This window comes from Centruroides sculpturatus, unplaced genomic scaffold, assembly GCF_000671375.1.
Source record: "Centruroides sculpturatus isolate CEXI.00-Female unplaced genomic scaffold, Cexi_2.0 scaffold1414, whole genome shotgun sequence".
Lineage (NCBI taxonomy): Eukaryota > Metazoa > Arthropoda > Arachnida > Scorpiones > Buthidae > Centruroides > Centruroides sculpturatus.
Window position 1 is genome coordinate 78,911 of NW_019385583.1, and position 18,232 is coordinate 97,142.

Consider the following 18,232-nt stretch of genomic DNA (forward strand, 5'->3'; position numbering starts at 1 on the left):
TATTAACCTTTGAGGTTTTTTAAATCTTTTAAGAAGTTTTTTTAAAGGATTGATTTTTCTTTTCTTTTTTTTTAAATATATAAAAAAAAAACTGCACCATAAATATATACATTTATTTGTTACTTATACAAATCTATATACTTTTAAGTGTTTTAGACCCTTATTTCATTTTTAAAATCTTGACTAACAAATATAAGTTATTAAGCATGATGAAATTCCCACACATTTCTTTGTTTTCAAATTCAAATAATTTTAATATTTAAAATTTTAACACACATTTAAAAATATTTCAAAATTAGACTATATTCAGTTGTTGCTATCAATAAATGTATTACAAAATTTAATTCTTTTGTATCTGTGAAGTGTATAAGACACCAACAATATAAACATAAAATTTAAAAACACTGATTAAAATTGGATTTTTATAAATTAAAACCTACAAAGTTGTAGATATGTTGTGTATATATCACGTATATAGAAAGCAGATAATGCACAATAATTTAGAAGATAATAATTGAATATATGAATAGTATTAAAATTAAATAGAATAAAGAATGCAATAATCAAATGATAGATTTGATTAGCTATTGAGCTAAAACTTTGCTAATTAATTTCACAGATATTTTTACTTTTGACTGAAGGTAGGCAGTTATTTAGCCATCTTATATTACATTTAATAATTAATTTTTGGATTAATTTAATTTAGATACTCTGGAAGAAATATTAGGAATTTGGAAGATAACAATATTTATTCAATATTTTTATGATAAAAATGTAATTTTTTGTTTAATTCCCCCGATAATTTACACACAAAGTTAGAGTATACACAAAATCAGTATCAAAATAAGTAGAGTATACAATGTATCCACTGAAAAAAATATATATTAAGTGCTATTAATACAAAGTCTCCTAATTAACAAATTTCAGGGAACTGAATTTTTGAGTTTATTAATTAGGATGTTTTTTACTTAGGATTGTCAGAAAATTTATTAAATTCCAAATTAATAAAAATAATATTTTAGAACACACACCAAGTTTAAGTTAATAAATATATAAAAAATACGACATTTTCACAAAGGTGAGAACCTTGCTTCTGTCAGTCTTTCCGCCATTTCGTTTCTACACCATCAGTGATCCTTAAGACAATTCACAAACATTTTTCAGAGACAACCTTCTTTTTAAGGCTACTGCCTCCGCAAAAAAATGTAAAATCAGGCAAAGCGTCCTCTGGTGTTTGTTTTTATATATTTATTAAATGTAATTAACGCCGGCCATGTCTTTTTACTATTTTTTATTTAAAATGTGATATTGTGACAGTGGCAACAAACACCAGAGGACGCTTTGCCTGATTTTACATTTTTTTGCGGAGGCAGTAGCCTTAAAAGGAAGGTTGTGTCTGAAAAATTTTTGTGAATTGTCTTTAGGATTGCTGATGGTGTAGAAATGAAACGGCAGAAAGACTGATTGAAGCAATGTTCTCACCTTTGTGAAAATGTCGTATTTTCTATATATTTATTAAATGTTAATTAATGCCGGCCATGTCTTTTTACTATTTTTTATTTAAGTTTAAGTTAAAAAAACTTTTCAAAAATTAAAAAATAAAAACAAAAGAACAAAATAAAAAATTTAAACATAATAAAATGTTATATAAGAATTTATATAAAGGAAAGCTGTGGAGCATTAGATATATGATTTGAATCTCTACATATTGTGTATAGTATTAAAAATTCTTGGCAAAAAAACTCAGTTATGTTTGCTTGCCTTTTTTGTTTTTTAAGTAATTTAAATGCCACTGATTCCCTTTTAAGGAATATTTTTATATCTATCAGCTGCTTCTTATGCTTGGATGAGCATTTCTAATGTATTTAGGACAGCATTTATCTCAGACCTTTTTAGTAGCTTTATTGACAGAGCTCTGCATTTTCTTCCATAATATCTTCAACTTTATATAATTCAATTCCATGTTAAGCCATTTCAGTGTTAGCTTCTGATGATACAACACAATTGTCATCAATTTGAACAAAATCATCAAATGTCATATCTTTAAAATGTACCATGTTTATTTCTGTCCAGTCACCGCTAAAGTCATTCTTAATGCTTTCATAATTTCCATTGGTTTATCCATTCAACAGTTCCAGAGCTGTTGAATAATTTTCTGCTGAATGTTCTCTACAGTAACACTGTTTTTAACATGTTTGGTGTTTTGACATCACATTTAGTAGTGTATTTCATTTATACTACCTTTTGCTATCTAATACAAAGATATTCATTGCAACATTAATATGCCATTAAATGTCCATGAACCACTGAAAACAACAGGTATGTTTAATATAAATTTAAGAATATAAATCCATTTTTAACTTAAATAAACACAAGTTTATGCATGTGAAAGCAGAAACTACTTCTACAGCACCAACATCCTGTTCCAATTCATGTTCAGCAGATCTGCATTGCTAGGTAACAGCTACTGATTGAAACACCATTGCTCAGTTATAACTGTTGATTCTGCTGAATGCAGCTATTAAACTATCTTAAACTGAAAAATCGGCTTTTTTGCAACTTTTAATAGTGGCTGCTTGCACTATTGCTGTTCCTAACTGAATAGAATTACTGCATTGCCTACAAAACATTTCATTTTACTAATGCCAATTTATTTCTATTTGACGAATCATTTGCCAAACAAACTGTAATGGTTCTTCCCAAAAGAGATCTCACCTTGATTCATCAGTTGGAGTTTGCTAGTTCAGTTTGCCAGAAGGAAGATTGCTTTAATGTTCTTTGGTTTCAAATCATTCATTTTATGGAGCTTGTCATAGTCAATGAACAGCAGAATTCTTCTGTTTGTGGTTAGAATTGAATGTTAATAGCCACTCCCTGAAAAGTGAATCTTTATTAGTTGGTGATTTAGCATTATTTCTGTTACATGGCAGATGTTTTACATTTTTTGAAGCATCTTGGTTTGGAATATTTGCCTATGAAAGTTTTTCAGATCCATCACTGTTTGCCAAAAAAAAGTACTGTTAAGAGTTCTTTGCTGCACCTTTCATCATGGCAAATTTCCCTTTAAGTGCTAGTTTTTATCAGAGGTTTACTGAAAAATAGTCCTGCTTCATCAGCATTGAAATTGTGTCTTACTTCATAACACTTCAAAAATATGAAGTAAGACACACAAATTGTGTCTTACTTCATAACTGTGTTATGAAGTAAGAGGCAATTAGAGGCATTACTTCATGAAGACTCATGTCAGATGCTAGCTGAACTTTCATAATCATTAGGAGTTGATCACATAACAGTTTCGAAACGTTTAAAAGGATTAGGAATGATTCAAAAGCAAGGACATTGGGTGCCGTACGAGTTGAAGCCGAGAGATGTCGAACGCCATCTTTTCACATGTGAACAGCTGCTTCAACGGCAGAAAAGGAAAGGTTTTCTGCATCGTATCGTGACAGGTGACGAAAAATGGATACACTACGATAACCCTAAGCGTAGAAAATCGTGGGGTAAGCCCGGTCATGCATCAACATCGTCAGCAAGGCCGAATATCCATGGTTCGAAGCTTCTGCTCTGCATTTGGTGGGATCAGCTAGGTGTAGTTTATTACGAGCTGCTCAAACCAAACGAAACTACTACAATTGATGCGTTTGAGCCAAGCATTGAAGGAAAAACGGCCGCTATATGAGCAGAGACACGACAAAGTGATTTTGCAACATGATAATGCTCAGCCACATGTTGCACAACCAGTGAAAACGTACTTGGAAATGCTTAAATGGGAAGTCCTACCCCCTGCCATATTCACCAGACATCGCCCCTTCCGATTATCACTTGTTCCGATCGATGGCACATGGCCTGGCTGAGCAGCACTTTTGTTCTTATGGAGATGCCAAAAAATGGGTTGATTCTTGGATAGCCTCAAAAGACGTGTTGTTTTTCCGACGTGGAATTCAAATGCTGCCAGAACGATGGGAGAAAGTAGTGGCTTTTTTTAAATAAAGTGTTAATTTTCACAAAAAAAAACAGCGAGAACTCATTCAAGGTCCTTATATATAGTTTATTTAGTTTATATATAGTTTGTTTAGATGATATAGCAAGCTTTGGTATGTTGATATATATCAGGTTGGCCAACCTGCGGCTCGCGAGCCACATGCGGCTCTTTGAAGAATTATTTGTGGCTCTCGATAAATGTACCCGAGTTCCCTTTTCATTTTTGTGTTATTATATTTTAAAAAACTATTATCGTTTCGTATGTGTTTCAAAATGTCTTTTAAATTACTAACAACAAATATGAAAGACTAAGTGCAACGTTGTAGCAAATTTCATTTCTGTCCAAGTTAAGAATGATATGACTCATTGAAAACTGCGCGAACGAACATAAACAGTGGCGTAATCGTCCGTTATCGACTGACTCCAGACCAATTTTGAATTTGTAAACTGTCATTGCAATGGGCAGTTGACATTGTGCTCTGGAGGAAACAATTTGTATCACTCTTGCTACGGATATAATTTGTAATCTGGAATTTTTTGCATACCTTTTTAATACGTATTTAATTGCGGCTTGCGAAAAATTTCAAATTTTGAAAAATGGCTCAGACTATCAAGGAGCTTGGCCACCCCGGATATATATGTTATGAACTAGGTGATTAATTAATAGGGCATTATTTATAATGGCTAAAATGGTCACACAGCTTAGAATTATTTATTTATTTTGTGAATTATTTCAAAGTATTTTAAAAATGATATGAGATCTTTTAGTAACTTCAAAGTCACTTTGATTTTTGACTTTTTGACTTTTTGTATTATTGTCAAATACACTGATTTTGTAAACATTTGACTGTTTTGACCTTTGCTGCTATTAATTCATTTATTGATTGTTGAAGTGGTTATTTATATCACTTAATCATTACTTTTTTTCAAAGAAGAAAACACTATTTTAAGAGGCAAAAGTAAAATTAAAATTTTGCACCAGATTAACTACTGGTAGCATGAATTTAAAATTTGATACTAAATGCAATGTGCACATGCAATTCAGACACGAGTGCTGATTGGCTAGTGCAGTGCTTCTTAATCAGTGTTCTGCAAACCTACGTCAAGTGTTCCGCAAAAGAAAAGATTTTAAAGTTTTTATTCAAATTTATTCCCATTAATATAGTGAATAAAATAGAAACATAGAATTATCTTTAAATATAGCAAAGTTTATTTGTTTATTGCTTCATTGTTTCCTGAGAATAGTAAACATGGAATTGCTTATCAATTTTTGAATATATTGATGCTAATACTCCATGTAATAAAAAGTATATGAATGGTGTTTCATGGCCTCAGAAAGGTTGAGAACCACTGGGCTAGTGTATGTTGGATGATCACTCGTAAAGATATTATTATCAATTTGCCCGACCAGGTGATAGTAGTATTCATAGTGATTTGGTCAGTCTGACAAATTACAATAAAAAACCTGAAATTTATTACAGTGCCCAATTTTGTTTGTAAAAATTCATAATGACTAGGCATTATGAATAATGCCCATATTAATCACTTAATTATTGATCAATAAAAATAAAAAAAAATTATTTTTTTAATCACTTAGTCCGTAACATATATACAAAGTTTAACTACTAAGCATTTTCAAATTTTTTGGTTTATTATTGGAGCAATATTGTCTTTCCTTGCTTAAACTCCGGAGTTTATTATCTTTCAATGGGAAATAAGTGAATAAAAATTGAAAGAAATATCTTAATTAGCTTAATTTAAAGATTACAGCTATAATATTTTGGACTAATTGTCTGTTTTCATAGTTAACTTAATTTAAGTGTCTTCTGATATGGTTGTTACATTATCATTCATGTCTGTTTCAATGCTGTTGTTGGAATCTGGATCTTTCAAATTCCAACTACTTGTCTCATCTGGATGGCCAAGGCAGTTACGACATCAGCCTATCACTCTGGGGACTCAGATTGAAATCTAAGAGGGTTGAATAAACCCCAGGAGTTTTTTGGGAGTGACTTACCCCATAAATGTTTGGTCTTGTTCCTCATTACCAGCTGCCTGATTGTGGGCATGGCCAAATCTTCAATGGGCTTGAAGAAAGGCTGCCTTTGCCTTATTAGTGTTCATGTGCAGAAAAAAGTAAAACAAGGAAAAAACTCGTTCTAAGCTATTTTGTTTTATACAGTGCAGTACTGTATTGTGTTTTTCAACTCAAGAGTTTATTTTTGAGAGCACCTACATTCCTGGGGCTTATTTGAATCTTAGGATTTAATCTAGGAAATAAGGTTTTTCTATTCTAATTAGAAAATTTGTAATGATAAATGGAGAGAGAAAATTTAATTTGAAGTTTTAGATTAGAACTGAGTATTACTCAGATGAAGACTTGAGGTTTGAAAATACTAATGAAGAAATAAGTATAATCAGGAAGATGTGGTCAAATTTTTGAAAGTTTATGTACATTTAGTTTTAATCTGATTAGGAGACCAAATGAATCTGGCAAAAAAAACACTTAATCAACAAGCTAATAATTTAATTTTAAGGCTCCATGATATTGTTTGCAATTGACAAGCATTGCTAAAGACATACTTTGTTTGTTTAGAGATGCTGGTCATTTCCTTTCTCTTCAAATTTAGTGATCTCTTGTGCATATTTTTGATATTATACTTAATTAATAATTCACATGAAATTTTAATGTTAAATTTATAAACAATTAGCTGTTACCCATGGCTTTGCTTGCACAGATTTTGCAAGCAAACACTATTTACATTCAATATTTCAACAACCATAGTAATTATTATTTAACACCTACCGCTGAGAATGATGAGAATTGCTGAGAATTAAACGAACTGTTTTTAATTTGATAAATCTTCTGGAACGTTTACAATCATTCTGTAATCGAACCAATAAGCAGAAAGAAATTTGAATTTAAACAGTTCGAACATTTGGTTAAAAAATCGAAATATATGAAAAATATTTATAAAAATGTCTGAAATGTTATCAATTTCAGACATAACATAAGTAACGCAATGAAGACTAAACGTAATTAAAAACAAAAAAATTGTATCTAAAATAGTACAGTAGAAGCCATTTTTCCTGTTAAGCCTTAATGCTCCCCCGCAGGGGAATTTCGGAAAATCCCTTCTTAGTGTGCATTGTCGTGACGTACCCTAACTGTGTACCAAATTTCACCTGTAAGTTCTGGAACTTCCTAGAAAAAACTGGAACATTCGCATTGAAGCATTACACATTTTTGAAGTCAACCACTTTCAAACCCCATATCTCTCACACCCTTATAGCTATTGAGACGCAACCACCATAGCGCATGATGGGAGACTTTGGGCTATTATTAAACACAAACACCATTTATGTGCGATGTGTAATTTTGGCTGCAGAGTGAAATATAGGCACAAACACGTCCATTTATATATATATAAATGGAATAAGAATTTGTTTATAGTTATACTTAACTATAAACAAATTCTTTTGTTATCTCACAAGATTTGCAGAATTATTTTGTATCTTTAAATAAATTATTTTCAGTACACTTAATATAGTAAACTTAGTTTTATTCATTAGCACCAAGAAATTTTATCTAAAGCAATGGGCAGTTGACATTGTGCTCTGGAGGAAACAATTTGTATCACTCTTGCTACGGATATAATTTGTAATCTGGAATTTTTTGCATACCTTTTTAATACGTATTTAATTGCGGCTTGCGAAAAATTTCAAATTTTGAAAAATGGCTCAGACTATCAAGGAGCTTGGCCACCCCGGATATATATGTTATGAACTAGGTGATTAATTAATAGGGCATTATTTATAATGGCTAAAATGGTCACACAGCTTAGAATTATTTATTTATTTTGTGAATTATTTCAAAGTATTTTAAAAATGATATGAGATCTTTTAGTAACTTCAAAGTCACTTTGATTTTTGACTTTTTGACTTTTTGTATTATTGTCAAATACACTGATTTTGTAAACATTTGACTGTTTTGACCTTTGCTGCTATTAATTCATTTATTGATTGTTGAAGTGGTTATTTATATCACTTAATCATTACTTTTTTTCAAAGAAGAAAACACTATTTTAAGAGGCAAAAGTAAAATTAAAATTTTGCACCAGATTAACTACTGGTAGCATGAATTTAAAATTTGATACTAAATGCAATGTGCACATGCAATTCAGACACGAGTGCTGATTGGCTAGTGCAGTGCTTCTTAATCAGTGTTCTGCAAACCTACGTCAAGTGTTCCGCAAAAGAAAAGATTTTAAAGTTTTTATTCAAATTTATTCCCATTAATATAGTGAATAAAATAGAAACATAGAATTATCTTTAAATATAGCAAAGTTTATTTGTTTATTGCTTCATTGTTTCCTGAGAATAGTAAACATGGAATTGCTTATCAATTTTTGAATATATTGATGCTAATACTCCATGTAATAAAAAGTATATGAATGGTGTTTCATGGCCTCAGAAAGGTTGAGAACCACTGGGCTAGTGTATGTTGGATGATCACTCGTAAAGATATTATTATCAATTTGCCCGACCAGGTGATAGTAGTATTCATAGTGATTTGGTCAGTCTGACAAATTACAATAAAAAACCTGAAATTTATTACAGTGCCCAATTTTGTTTGTAAAAATTCATAATGACTAGGCATTATGAATAATGCCCATATTAATCACTTAATTATTGATCAATAAAAATAAAAAAAAATTATTTTTTTAATCACTTAGTCCGTAACATATATACAAAGTTTAACTACTAAGCATNCATTTAGCAGTTACTCGTTTCATATTTTATCATTTCAATATTAATTTTTTTTAAATATTTTTTCACTAGCAGCAAGCACCTGGTACAAATCCTCCACAATATCAACCACCTCCAATTAAACAAGATACTCCACAACCAGCTGTAATGCAACCTATTTCAGAACCTCCTCCAGCATATACGCCAACCGGAGCACAGAATTTTAGTACGGCAGACTTACAGAAAAAACAAGAAGTAACCGATGAATTGAAGATTTTTGTTCTTTCCTTTATTATAAAAATTTTATTAATGTTTGTGTAAATTTTAGGAATTAGAAAGAAAAGCTGCAGAATTGCAAGCTAGAGAAGAAGCACTTAGAAAAGTACCTTACAATGGTAATTTTTTAATATAAAAATAAAAAAAATGAAATTTTAGACAAGTTGCAATCAGAAATTTGGAACAAAGGCACAAACACTTGGTTCCAAAGCCTTGCTGGATCAATATAAATCATTTAATAACAACTCAACGGTATATTATAGACTAATAATTATTTGCCTTTCATTTCTCTAAAGCACTATGGATTGCTGGCAACTTGCATAAAACATGTATTAAATTGAATTGTTGTTTACATTTGATAGCATTAACGTCCACATTATTTTTTAGAAGCAGTATCTAGTGAAACAAATATATGACTGGGCATTAGTAGTAAATATTAAAACTTTAGTGTCCAGCAAAAATTTTTAATTAAACAGATGTTTTCAGCTAATTTTAATAGCCAACATCAAGTTATTTATTTCAATATTGATAGTCTTTGATTTATTCTTGGGTTAGGTTTCATTAGAAGAGGTTGCAAATATAGATAAAATTATAATGCATGGTAATGAGATACATTTTAAGACCAAAAAAATTTTATAAACAAGAAAACTTAATTACTTTTACTTTTTTATGTAAATATACATAAAACTTATGATGATTATTTCAGAAAATAAACTATTCTTTACAGAAAATAAACTAACATTCTTTACATTATAACATTATAATTATTTTTATCGTTATATGCTTGTGAATGCGAACTAATCACTAATTATAATTAGTGATTAGTGGAAAAAAGATATTGCTGAAGTAAACTGCCACTGTAAGCTTTCTGTGATGACCCTGCATGTTCCCATTTTGTAACGAACATTGTCAGTGACTGCCACATCTGGGTTTTTCTGCATTTTTCCTGCAAAATGTTGCGTTAAGGCTGGAGAAGGGTACTGACTCTTCTGAAGATTGTGGAGCTGTGCTCCCAGCCAGGGTCATTGGCACAGGAACTATCTAGAACTTAATGCATTTTAGCAAAATTGTTTTGTAGAAACTGCAGAAAATTGCTGTCTCTGCTTCTGCACTACTACTGGCATCCATTATCGCCAGTTCTTCAAGGTCATCTTTTGAAAGTGATGCAGCATTACGTTCAAGTAACTTAGTGACATCCTGAGTGTCAATGTTTTCAATACTGAAATTGTGTGCCATATTTGTGATTTCTTCTATTACTTCTAAGACTGGTTCTGTGCTAGCACAGTCAGTCTAAAACAGCACTTGGCCACAATTTTTTTTCCAAATACCATTCATACAGGATTGACTCACTTCTTTCTAAAAAAAATCACTTATGGCAGCTGCTACTAGGAAAATGTGATGATGATGAACTTCAAAATGTGATAAATTCTTCCAGCACCCCTTCACTGTCATTGCTGTTATCACTTGTCTCTTTATACCTTTGAAGGTTGTCTACAGTTAGTATGCCTTAAAATCTGGCAATCATACCTTGATCCATTAGTTGAATAATTCATGTTGTTTGATGGCAAATAAATAATTACAACATCTAAATGGCCAATCACGTATCCTGAACCAATTACAGGGTGTAGGTGATGAAGAAACAAAACCAAACATTTTTGAACTCCTTTTGAACTTCATCAGGTTTTTTAACATTCCTTTTTGTTTGTTTTTGTCATAACTTGTTCCAAATATGTGATTAACTATACCCCCGGTGTGGTGATGGTTGTTTATCTAAATGGTTATTAGAGATGTCCTGGAGATTAGGTGGATGACCAGTGACATTATTCATGACTAATAAAACTTTTTAGTCATGTTATTAACCTGTTCTGTGGTCTTCTCGAAATATCTCAGGTCGAAACATAATCACCTTGACTGGTGGACCCAACATATCTCATTTCTGCATTCAGAACTTTTTCTGACACTAGATGTCTCTACTTGTTATAAGTTTTATATTAAAACTAACTTTCGAAATATAATTATTATTGTTTTTACATTTTTTTAATGTCTATTTTGTTTGTGTGAAAAAAAAAAAAATTTTTGGATGATACAATAGCCACAATTGTTTTTTTCTAAAATGTGTAATTTTCGTTAGGCTTAACATCAACAAAAGTCAATGTGAAGCTATCACGTCAGAGAAAAATTTCAATGTGGAATAATTTAATTTCACAAAACTTAAATCCTTGGACCATTGGATTGGTCTAGGACTGGAGTTGGATATACCATTCTGTAAAAATAGTTTGCATAACCCAAATCTTTTTATTGTGATGCAAAAACCTGGAAGAAGTGCTTCCTTTCATTGCTCTTGGTATCTCTGAATGGTACACCAGCAGTGGCTTTTGTTTCAGTTACCCTGATGCATTACCCCAGAAGTAAAGTGAAGTGGTCTTTTGAGGCTTTAAAACAAGACAGCTGTCTTTCTTCAGAGGCAGTGAAGGACCTGGATGGCATCTTTTGCCGGTACAATCCTGTTTTGTTCATACTGAAGACTAAATTAGGAGGAAATTCACCTTCATTTATAATTCTTTGGAATTTGGCCAGATATTTATTAGCTTCTGCAATGTTGGTACTGTACTTGTAACATCCTCAGACACTTTAACATTACCAGTGACAAATGATTTATTTCTACTTGCTTTTTCCTTAATTTCATTAAACAAAGACTTAGCTTTTATTCATTACTAGCAGACCCCGCCACGCATTGTTTTGGCTCAAAATGTATCTATTATAAATGTATAACACTTCCCTGTGGGGGAGAATTTTTCAAAAAATCCCTTAGTGTACATTTTCTTGACATACCCTATTAAAATGTAATCAAAAACGCAAAAAAAAAAAAAACACATCTGAAATAGTATAATAGAAGCCAAGTTCCTTATGGTAAGCCTTAATCCTGTCCTGTCCATCTCCCGGGGGATTTCAACATGTATATTATATAAAAACACGTGCGTATTTGAATGCATTGTTGTGTCAAGATTTCAAAGGAATCGGTAGGAACAAATGAACATTACATTTTTATTTATATAGATAGATAGAAGATGATCTGCTTTAGTTCATTTTTATAGAAAAGCATAATGCCTCATAAAAAAGCAAACTTAGGATGTCGTACTCATAGCGCCATCTGTTGGACATAAAAGCCTTAACCTAGATTATATATTTTAATTTATATGAATGTTTAACAGAATAATATACAGCCTATGTCCATCCTGAGATTCCATTCTAAATATTGGTGAAAGAATTTTTGAAATTGGATGAGTAGTTTCGGAGATTACCTGCTGCAAACAAACTTGCAAACATTACCTCTTTATAATATTAGTATAGATGACTATTTGAGGAACAGGAACTTGTTTTTGGGAAATCATCAGTCTATAAATGTAAAGTTTCTTCATATGTAACTTTTTACTACTTTCAGCTTCAGATTGTAATGCACACATTGGTTTCATAACAATTAATTAATTACATGAAGTGACGAGAAAACAGTTTGTATTCCCTTGTTTTAGATATTTTACTATTGGGTCGTTTGGAAAGTTTGTAGCAATTTTTCATAGCTGACAGTTGAGACACTGAATGAAGGGAAAATTATTAGAATTGTATGAAAAATGACTGTCCATTACAAGACAAATCAGTCTGTTACAAAAGATCATAAGATTATTTAAATAAGATTTTTAAATTAAGATATTTTTTGTAACAGATATTTAATTTGTCTTGTGAAAATGAAGCAAGTTGCATTTTCAACATTTTGTTTTTCTTTTATCAAAAAAGGCAAAAATCTATACTAATATTATAAAGAGGTAAAGTTTGCAAGTTTGGATGTAGGAGGTAATCTCCGAAACTACTCATCTGATTTCAAAAATTCTTTCACCAGTATTTAGAATGGACCTTCAGGTTGGACATAGGCTGTATATTATTCCGTTAAACATTCATATAAATTAAAAGATATCATCTAGGTAGGCATTATATTTTTGGTGTCAGTGGGTGGCAAGGGGCAAGACGTGTACATATACAAGATAGGTAACTGTGTGGCAAAGTCACGTGGTCAGTGAGATACGCAGTGCAAGTGTCTGAACTTCTAGTACTTTACAAACAGCAAAATAAATATGTGATGATTATGGTAAGGTGCTGTAGCAAAGTCATCTGTTGGAAAGTGGTTTGACAAAGATCGGTCTTCATTCAAAGGTCATGCTCACCATCTGGTGGAATTGGAAAGGAATTCTGTACTATGAGCTGCTTACACAGAATCAGTCTATTCTGATAAGTATTCCCAACTGGATCAATTGAATATGGTAGTTGAAGGAATGTCCAGAGTTGGCCAACAGAAAAGGCATTGTGTTTTATCAAGTTAATGTTACACTGTACATTTTTTCATGCCAAAAATTGTTGGAACTAGACTAGAATGTTTTACCCCTCCTCATACTCACCTGACTTTGCCCCATCAGACTATTATCTGTTCTAGGCTATGCAGAATTCTCTTCATGATAAAAACTTTGATAGTTTGGAAGCTTGCAAAAGTTGGTTTTAGCAAGCTTCCAAACTATCAAGGTGGAACATTTTTTTTATGTGGGTAAAACAAGGAAGATCTATAAAGAGGGTATTATGAAGCATTCCCATAGATGGCAACATGTCATTAAAGAATGCATGAGTAATTGAATAAAGGTGTTTTTAGTTTAAAACTGTCTCTTTGTATAGCAATTTTTAAGAAAAATAAACTTTTGAAACGATTTAGTATATTAAACAGTGTCTTTAAATTTTCAGGCTGTAATTGAAATTTATTTAATTCACATACCTTTTCTAGATCACACCATCAAGACATGATATCTTGACAGTGGCAGTCTGCCAGCTATATAGGCAATACTTGTAAAAAAATGCAGTTACAACTGAACAAATTGTAAATAGATACACAAATAATAGAATTACACATTAATTAAAATATAACAACTTAATGTTACACAATAGCAAATAAGTGATAAAAACACAAAAATATAAATACATGATACATCTACATATGTAATTAAATGTCTAGTATTGGTAATGTTGCTGAGGTTAAAGGTAAATGAGCTAAAACTTGTCCAGAATAGAAGGATTACTGCAATTCAGGTGAACACATGCCATATAGAATGCCATCTGTGGCCATTTGACAAATTAGTGATTGCTGTGAGAATTTTAAGTGTCTTCTGATAATTCTGTTCAGATTTAAAAAGGTGAAAAACATTGGTCTTAAACCTACATTAAAAGAATATAATAGAGATATGTTATTTAATGCTACATTTTTGCTTTTGATACATTATTTATTCTTGCTGTTATAAATTTTTATCTTTGTAGTTCCTAAACATGTAATGAATGTTATATGATTGATAGTTATTCAGAAACAATTAATATTTATGGTTTATCAGTTTTTCCATCAAATATAAAAGAAGCAGTTTTATTATCAGTTCAGCAGAATCTGTTGAATCAACTTTCTGGCTTTAAATTTGAAAAAAGAAAAGAAAGGGATTCTATAAATAAAAAATTTATTTAAGAATATACCATTCTGGTATCTTATTTTTTTTTTAATTTGATTATATTAACAGATAAATTTATAAATGCTTTATTTAAACTTAAAATTGTTTGAAAATGTCTTTGTATAGTTCGTGCCAATAATTGGCCACCATTACCAGAAAAATGTTGCGTTGGTCCATGTTTCTATCAAGATATTGGTGTTGACATTCCATTAGAATTTCAAAAAATTGTCAGGAGCATATATTACTTATGGATATGTAAGTAAACATTTTAAGAAATTAATGTAATTGAATGTAATGATTAAATTTTGTTGTTTATTAATAGTTAAAACTAATTTATTTCCTGTTTTTTTTACAGTTTATGTAGGAGTTCTCCTATTGAATGTTTTGGGAACAATGGCAATTTTGTTTGTTGATGGAGATGCTACAACCTTTGGGTTTTCTTTATTGGCAATTTTTCTTTTTACACCTCTGTCTTTTGTATGCTGGTTTCGGCCATTATATAAAGCTTTCAGGTAAAACTTCTTAATAAGGTAGCATAATAATTAAATACATTTTAGACATCTTCATTTATATAAAAAAAATATATATATATATATATATTTAAGCAACACAGAATTCGTGTTTTAATAAATATATTTTTAAAAGTTTGAATATAAGATGAATATAGGATAGAAACTTATCTGAGTTATAGCAATTTACAGTCGACCCCCCCCTATAACACTGTTGATTTTTCCATTTTATATGAATTTCGTGTTGTATGAGTCACTTAGATTTTACAAATACGTGAACTGTTCACAGCACAGCACACTTATAAGTGACTCATACAACATGGAATTCATATAAAATGGAAAAATCAACAGTGTTATAGGGGGGGTCGACTGTAGGGTTTAAACAATTATTATTTTAAAACATTAACTGAGAAAGAAGAAAGCTTAATTGAGAGTGTTTAAATTTACTATTTTTCCAGTTCTTAGTTATATCAGTATTGGATTGTTTATCTGAATTTTGTTTGTGTATAGTTCTTGTTAGGTGTACAGTACCTGTTCTAATAGAAAATACATATTTTAATATGGTTTTATGATTGTATTAGTATATATGATCTACAATACAAATGGTTTCTTTAAAGTAGTTGTGGCAAAAAAAAGCTTCTTTAGTTCAAATCCATTTTTGTTTCAGACTTTAATAGTAGTGTTCAGATAACTATTTAAATTTTAAATAAAATATCTGTAATAATAGCATTTTATATGTTGGAGAGAATTATATTTTCATTAGATGAGAAATGACATAATTCCTTAAGGCTGCAAGTTTTAATGTAGAAATGTTTCCTGCATTGTTATTCTTAATATAGATGGTTTCTGTCAGGAACGAGACTTTTTTTATTTTTTGAATGAAAAATTTTATCTTGTCCCACTTTGGTTCAGCCAAAAAAACCAAAAACAAAAAATACTCCATGCAGAAACCATCTATATTTTGTTTAAATTTTAAATCATCATCTGAAGAAGCTTTTCTTTTCAAAGTGAAATTATTTTAGTTAAAGAATTCCTTTGTATCATGGATAATGTAAAATTCCCTTTTGATTCAACTACTTTCTGCAAGATGAAGTAAGAAAGTTACTTTAGTTGTAATTAGTTGTTATTACACTTAGATTAATTAAAATTTTTTTATTTGTATAATTTTTAATATATTAAAAGATTTTTTCTTTATATGTAAAAAGTTATTTTTCTTGTTTTTTTCCAGGAGTGATAGTTCATTCAACTTCATGGTGTTTTTCTTTGTATTCTTTTTCCAATTTATTCTTGCAGTAATCTATGCTATTGGATTTCCTAAAGTGGGATCATGGTAAATATAACTATTCTTTTTGATTCCTTCTAACATAACCTAGTGACACCTGATTTATAAAAATTTTAAAGGAATTCTTAAATGTATGCCATGTATGTTCACACGTGCATATGTAAATTAATGGAAACAAACTGCTGTCATATAGAAAAAATTATTGNAACTGAAAATCTTAAGCTTACTGTTTTTACAAAAGGCATATTTTATTAAGTTGCAGTTGTTTTTATATATTTTAGTATGAATTAATTTTTTTTATAAACATATCCGTCAGCAGTGGTGATTAATTTACTGAAATACATTTAAGCAGATATTTTAAATTCATTAAATGGCATTAAGTACCCACATCAATTTTAATTTAAATATAGGAAATTCAGTGTTAATAGAGAGGAAGTATAATTTACTTTCTTAATATTTTGTTTATTAATTTGATACTGACTTACAAGAAGTAATAAATTTCTTATAGCTAATATTTAAATTCCTTTGTTGTTTTAAATGTACACTTTTATTGAAAACTTTTTTGGGTTGTTGTTGGACGAATTCCATAAATTACATTTTCAGTTTTAAAATGACTGTTTTTTATATTTAAGTTGTACATAATTTTCAAATATTGAATAATATGTATTGTTATGGTAAATATAACTATTCTTTTTGATTCCTTCTAACATAACCTAGTGACACCTGATTTATAAAAATTTTAAAGGAATTCTTAAATGTATGCCATGTATGTTCACACGTGCATATGTAAATTAATGGAAACAAACTGCTGTCATATAGAAAAAATTATTATTAAATTGAAAACTAATTCATAATGTACTTAAATTATAGTTTGAAAATGGAATTGGATAGAAACTAAATGTTATTGCAATGTTAACTTAATGAAAGTTTTCTTTTTATTAAAAGTACAAAGAAACACAAATTAAAAGTAAACTCTTCGTGTAAGAACAGCTTACAAAAAAACAATTTTAAATTTTCATATGAAACCATGTTCCCATATTCGTTAGTAAACTATTCTTTTGGGTGTTTGACTGTTCTGAGCAGTGCTGTTGTTTCTAGGGTAATTTCAACCTGTTGGGGTAATGTTTAGGGTATATCTGCCCTGTGATCTGATGCTGTCATCATCCCACAAGTTCTGCCAGAAAAAGTTTTAGCCTAAAACTGTTTGTATATTACACCCGAATAGGATTTTGCTTTTCTCAGCCTTCATGCCACTGGCACTCTCCATGTCAGATGTAAATTAATACCTCTGATTTTTAAAAACAATGAATTAGGAATTGTTCTGATTTATTATTTCATGATAATAGTACAGGATCTGCAGATCTGCGTCATAGAATAATTTGTCTTTTTTTTTTTTTTATCTGAGCATGTGCTCAGAGTTTTCTCAATTTAGGGTAATCTAGGGTAAAACGAAGGTGCCATCAGGGTAGTTCCGCCAGAAGCAGCACTGGTTCTGAGTATGCCTATTTATTTGTTATTTGTTTGTGCTTTTATTAAAAGAAAATTTCTTTAAAAATTAACATTGTCAGAAGTGTTCAGATTCTTCTGTGATGATGTCAAATAGGAATAAAAATGATGGTATTATCAACATAATAAAGATTTGTGAAAGATATACAAATTCTGTTTTCTCTTGTTTTTTTTTTTTTTAATTCAAAATTCAATGACACTGTAATCATGTAAGATAATGTATAAAATGAAAAATAAAATAACTGAAAGTTCCACTAAATTTCATTTATACTTATTCATTTTTTCCCATGAAATTAACATGTAATTCTGGTATCCATTATGTTTTGATAATCTGGCCTGATTCACAAAGGATTTTAATTCAAAATTTGAGTTCTGATTTGAACAGTGGATTCACCTAAAAT

General features: G+C 30.2%; 1 protein-coding gene across 3 annotated transcripts in view; it reads left to right on the forward strand.

Annotated features, from left to right (window-relative positions):
• The window catches only part of LOC111640319 (secretory carrier-associated membrane protein 1-like), a 64,389-nt gene that overhangs the window by 38,157 nt on the left and 8,000 nt on the right, over positions 1–18,232 (forward strand). For 2 of the 3 annotated variants that reach the window (XM_023386328.1, XM_023386330.1), the window contains exons 3-7: positions 8,824–8,985; positions 9,059–9,125; positions 14,661–14,789; positions 14,890–15,046; positions 16,272–16,373. In XM_023386328.1, coding sequence (XP_023242096.1) covers positions 8,824–8,985; positions 9,059–9,125; positions 14,661–14,789; positions 14,890–15,046; positions 16,272–16,373 — 617 coding nt within the window. The remainder of the gene's footprint in view (positions 1–8,823; positions 8,986–9,058; positions 9,126–14,660; positions 14,790–14,889; positions 15,047–16,271; positions 16,374–18,232) is intronic. The other variant, XM_023386329.1, reaches the window with a different exon arrangement.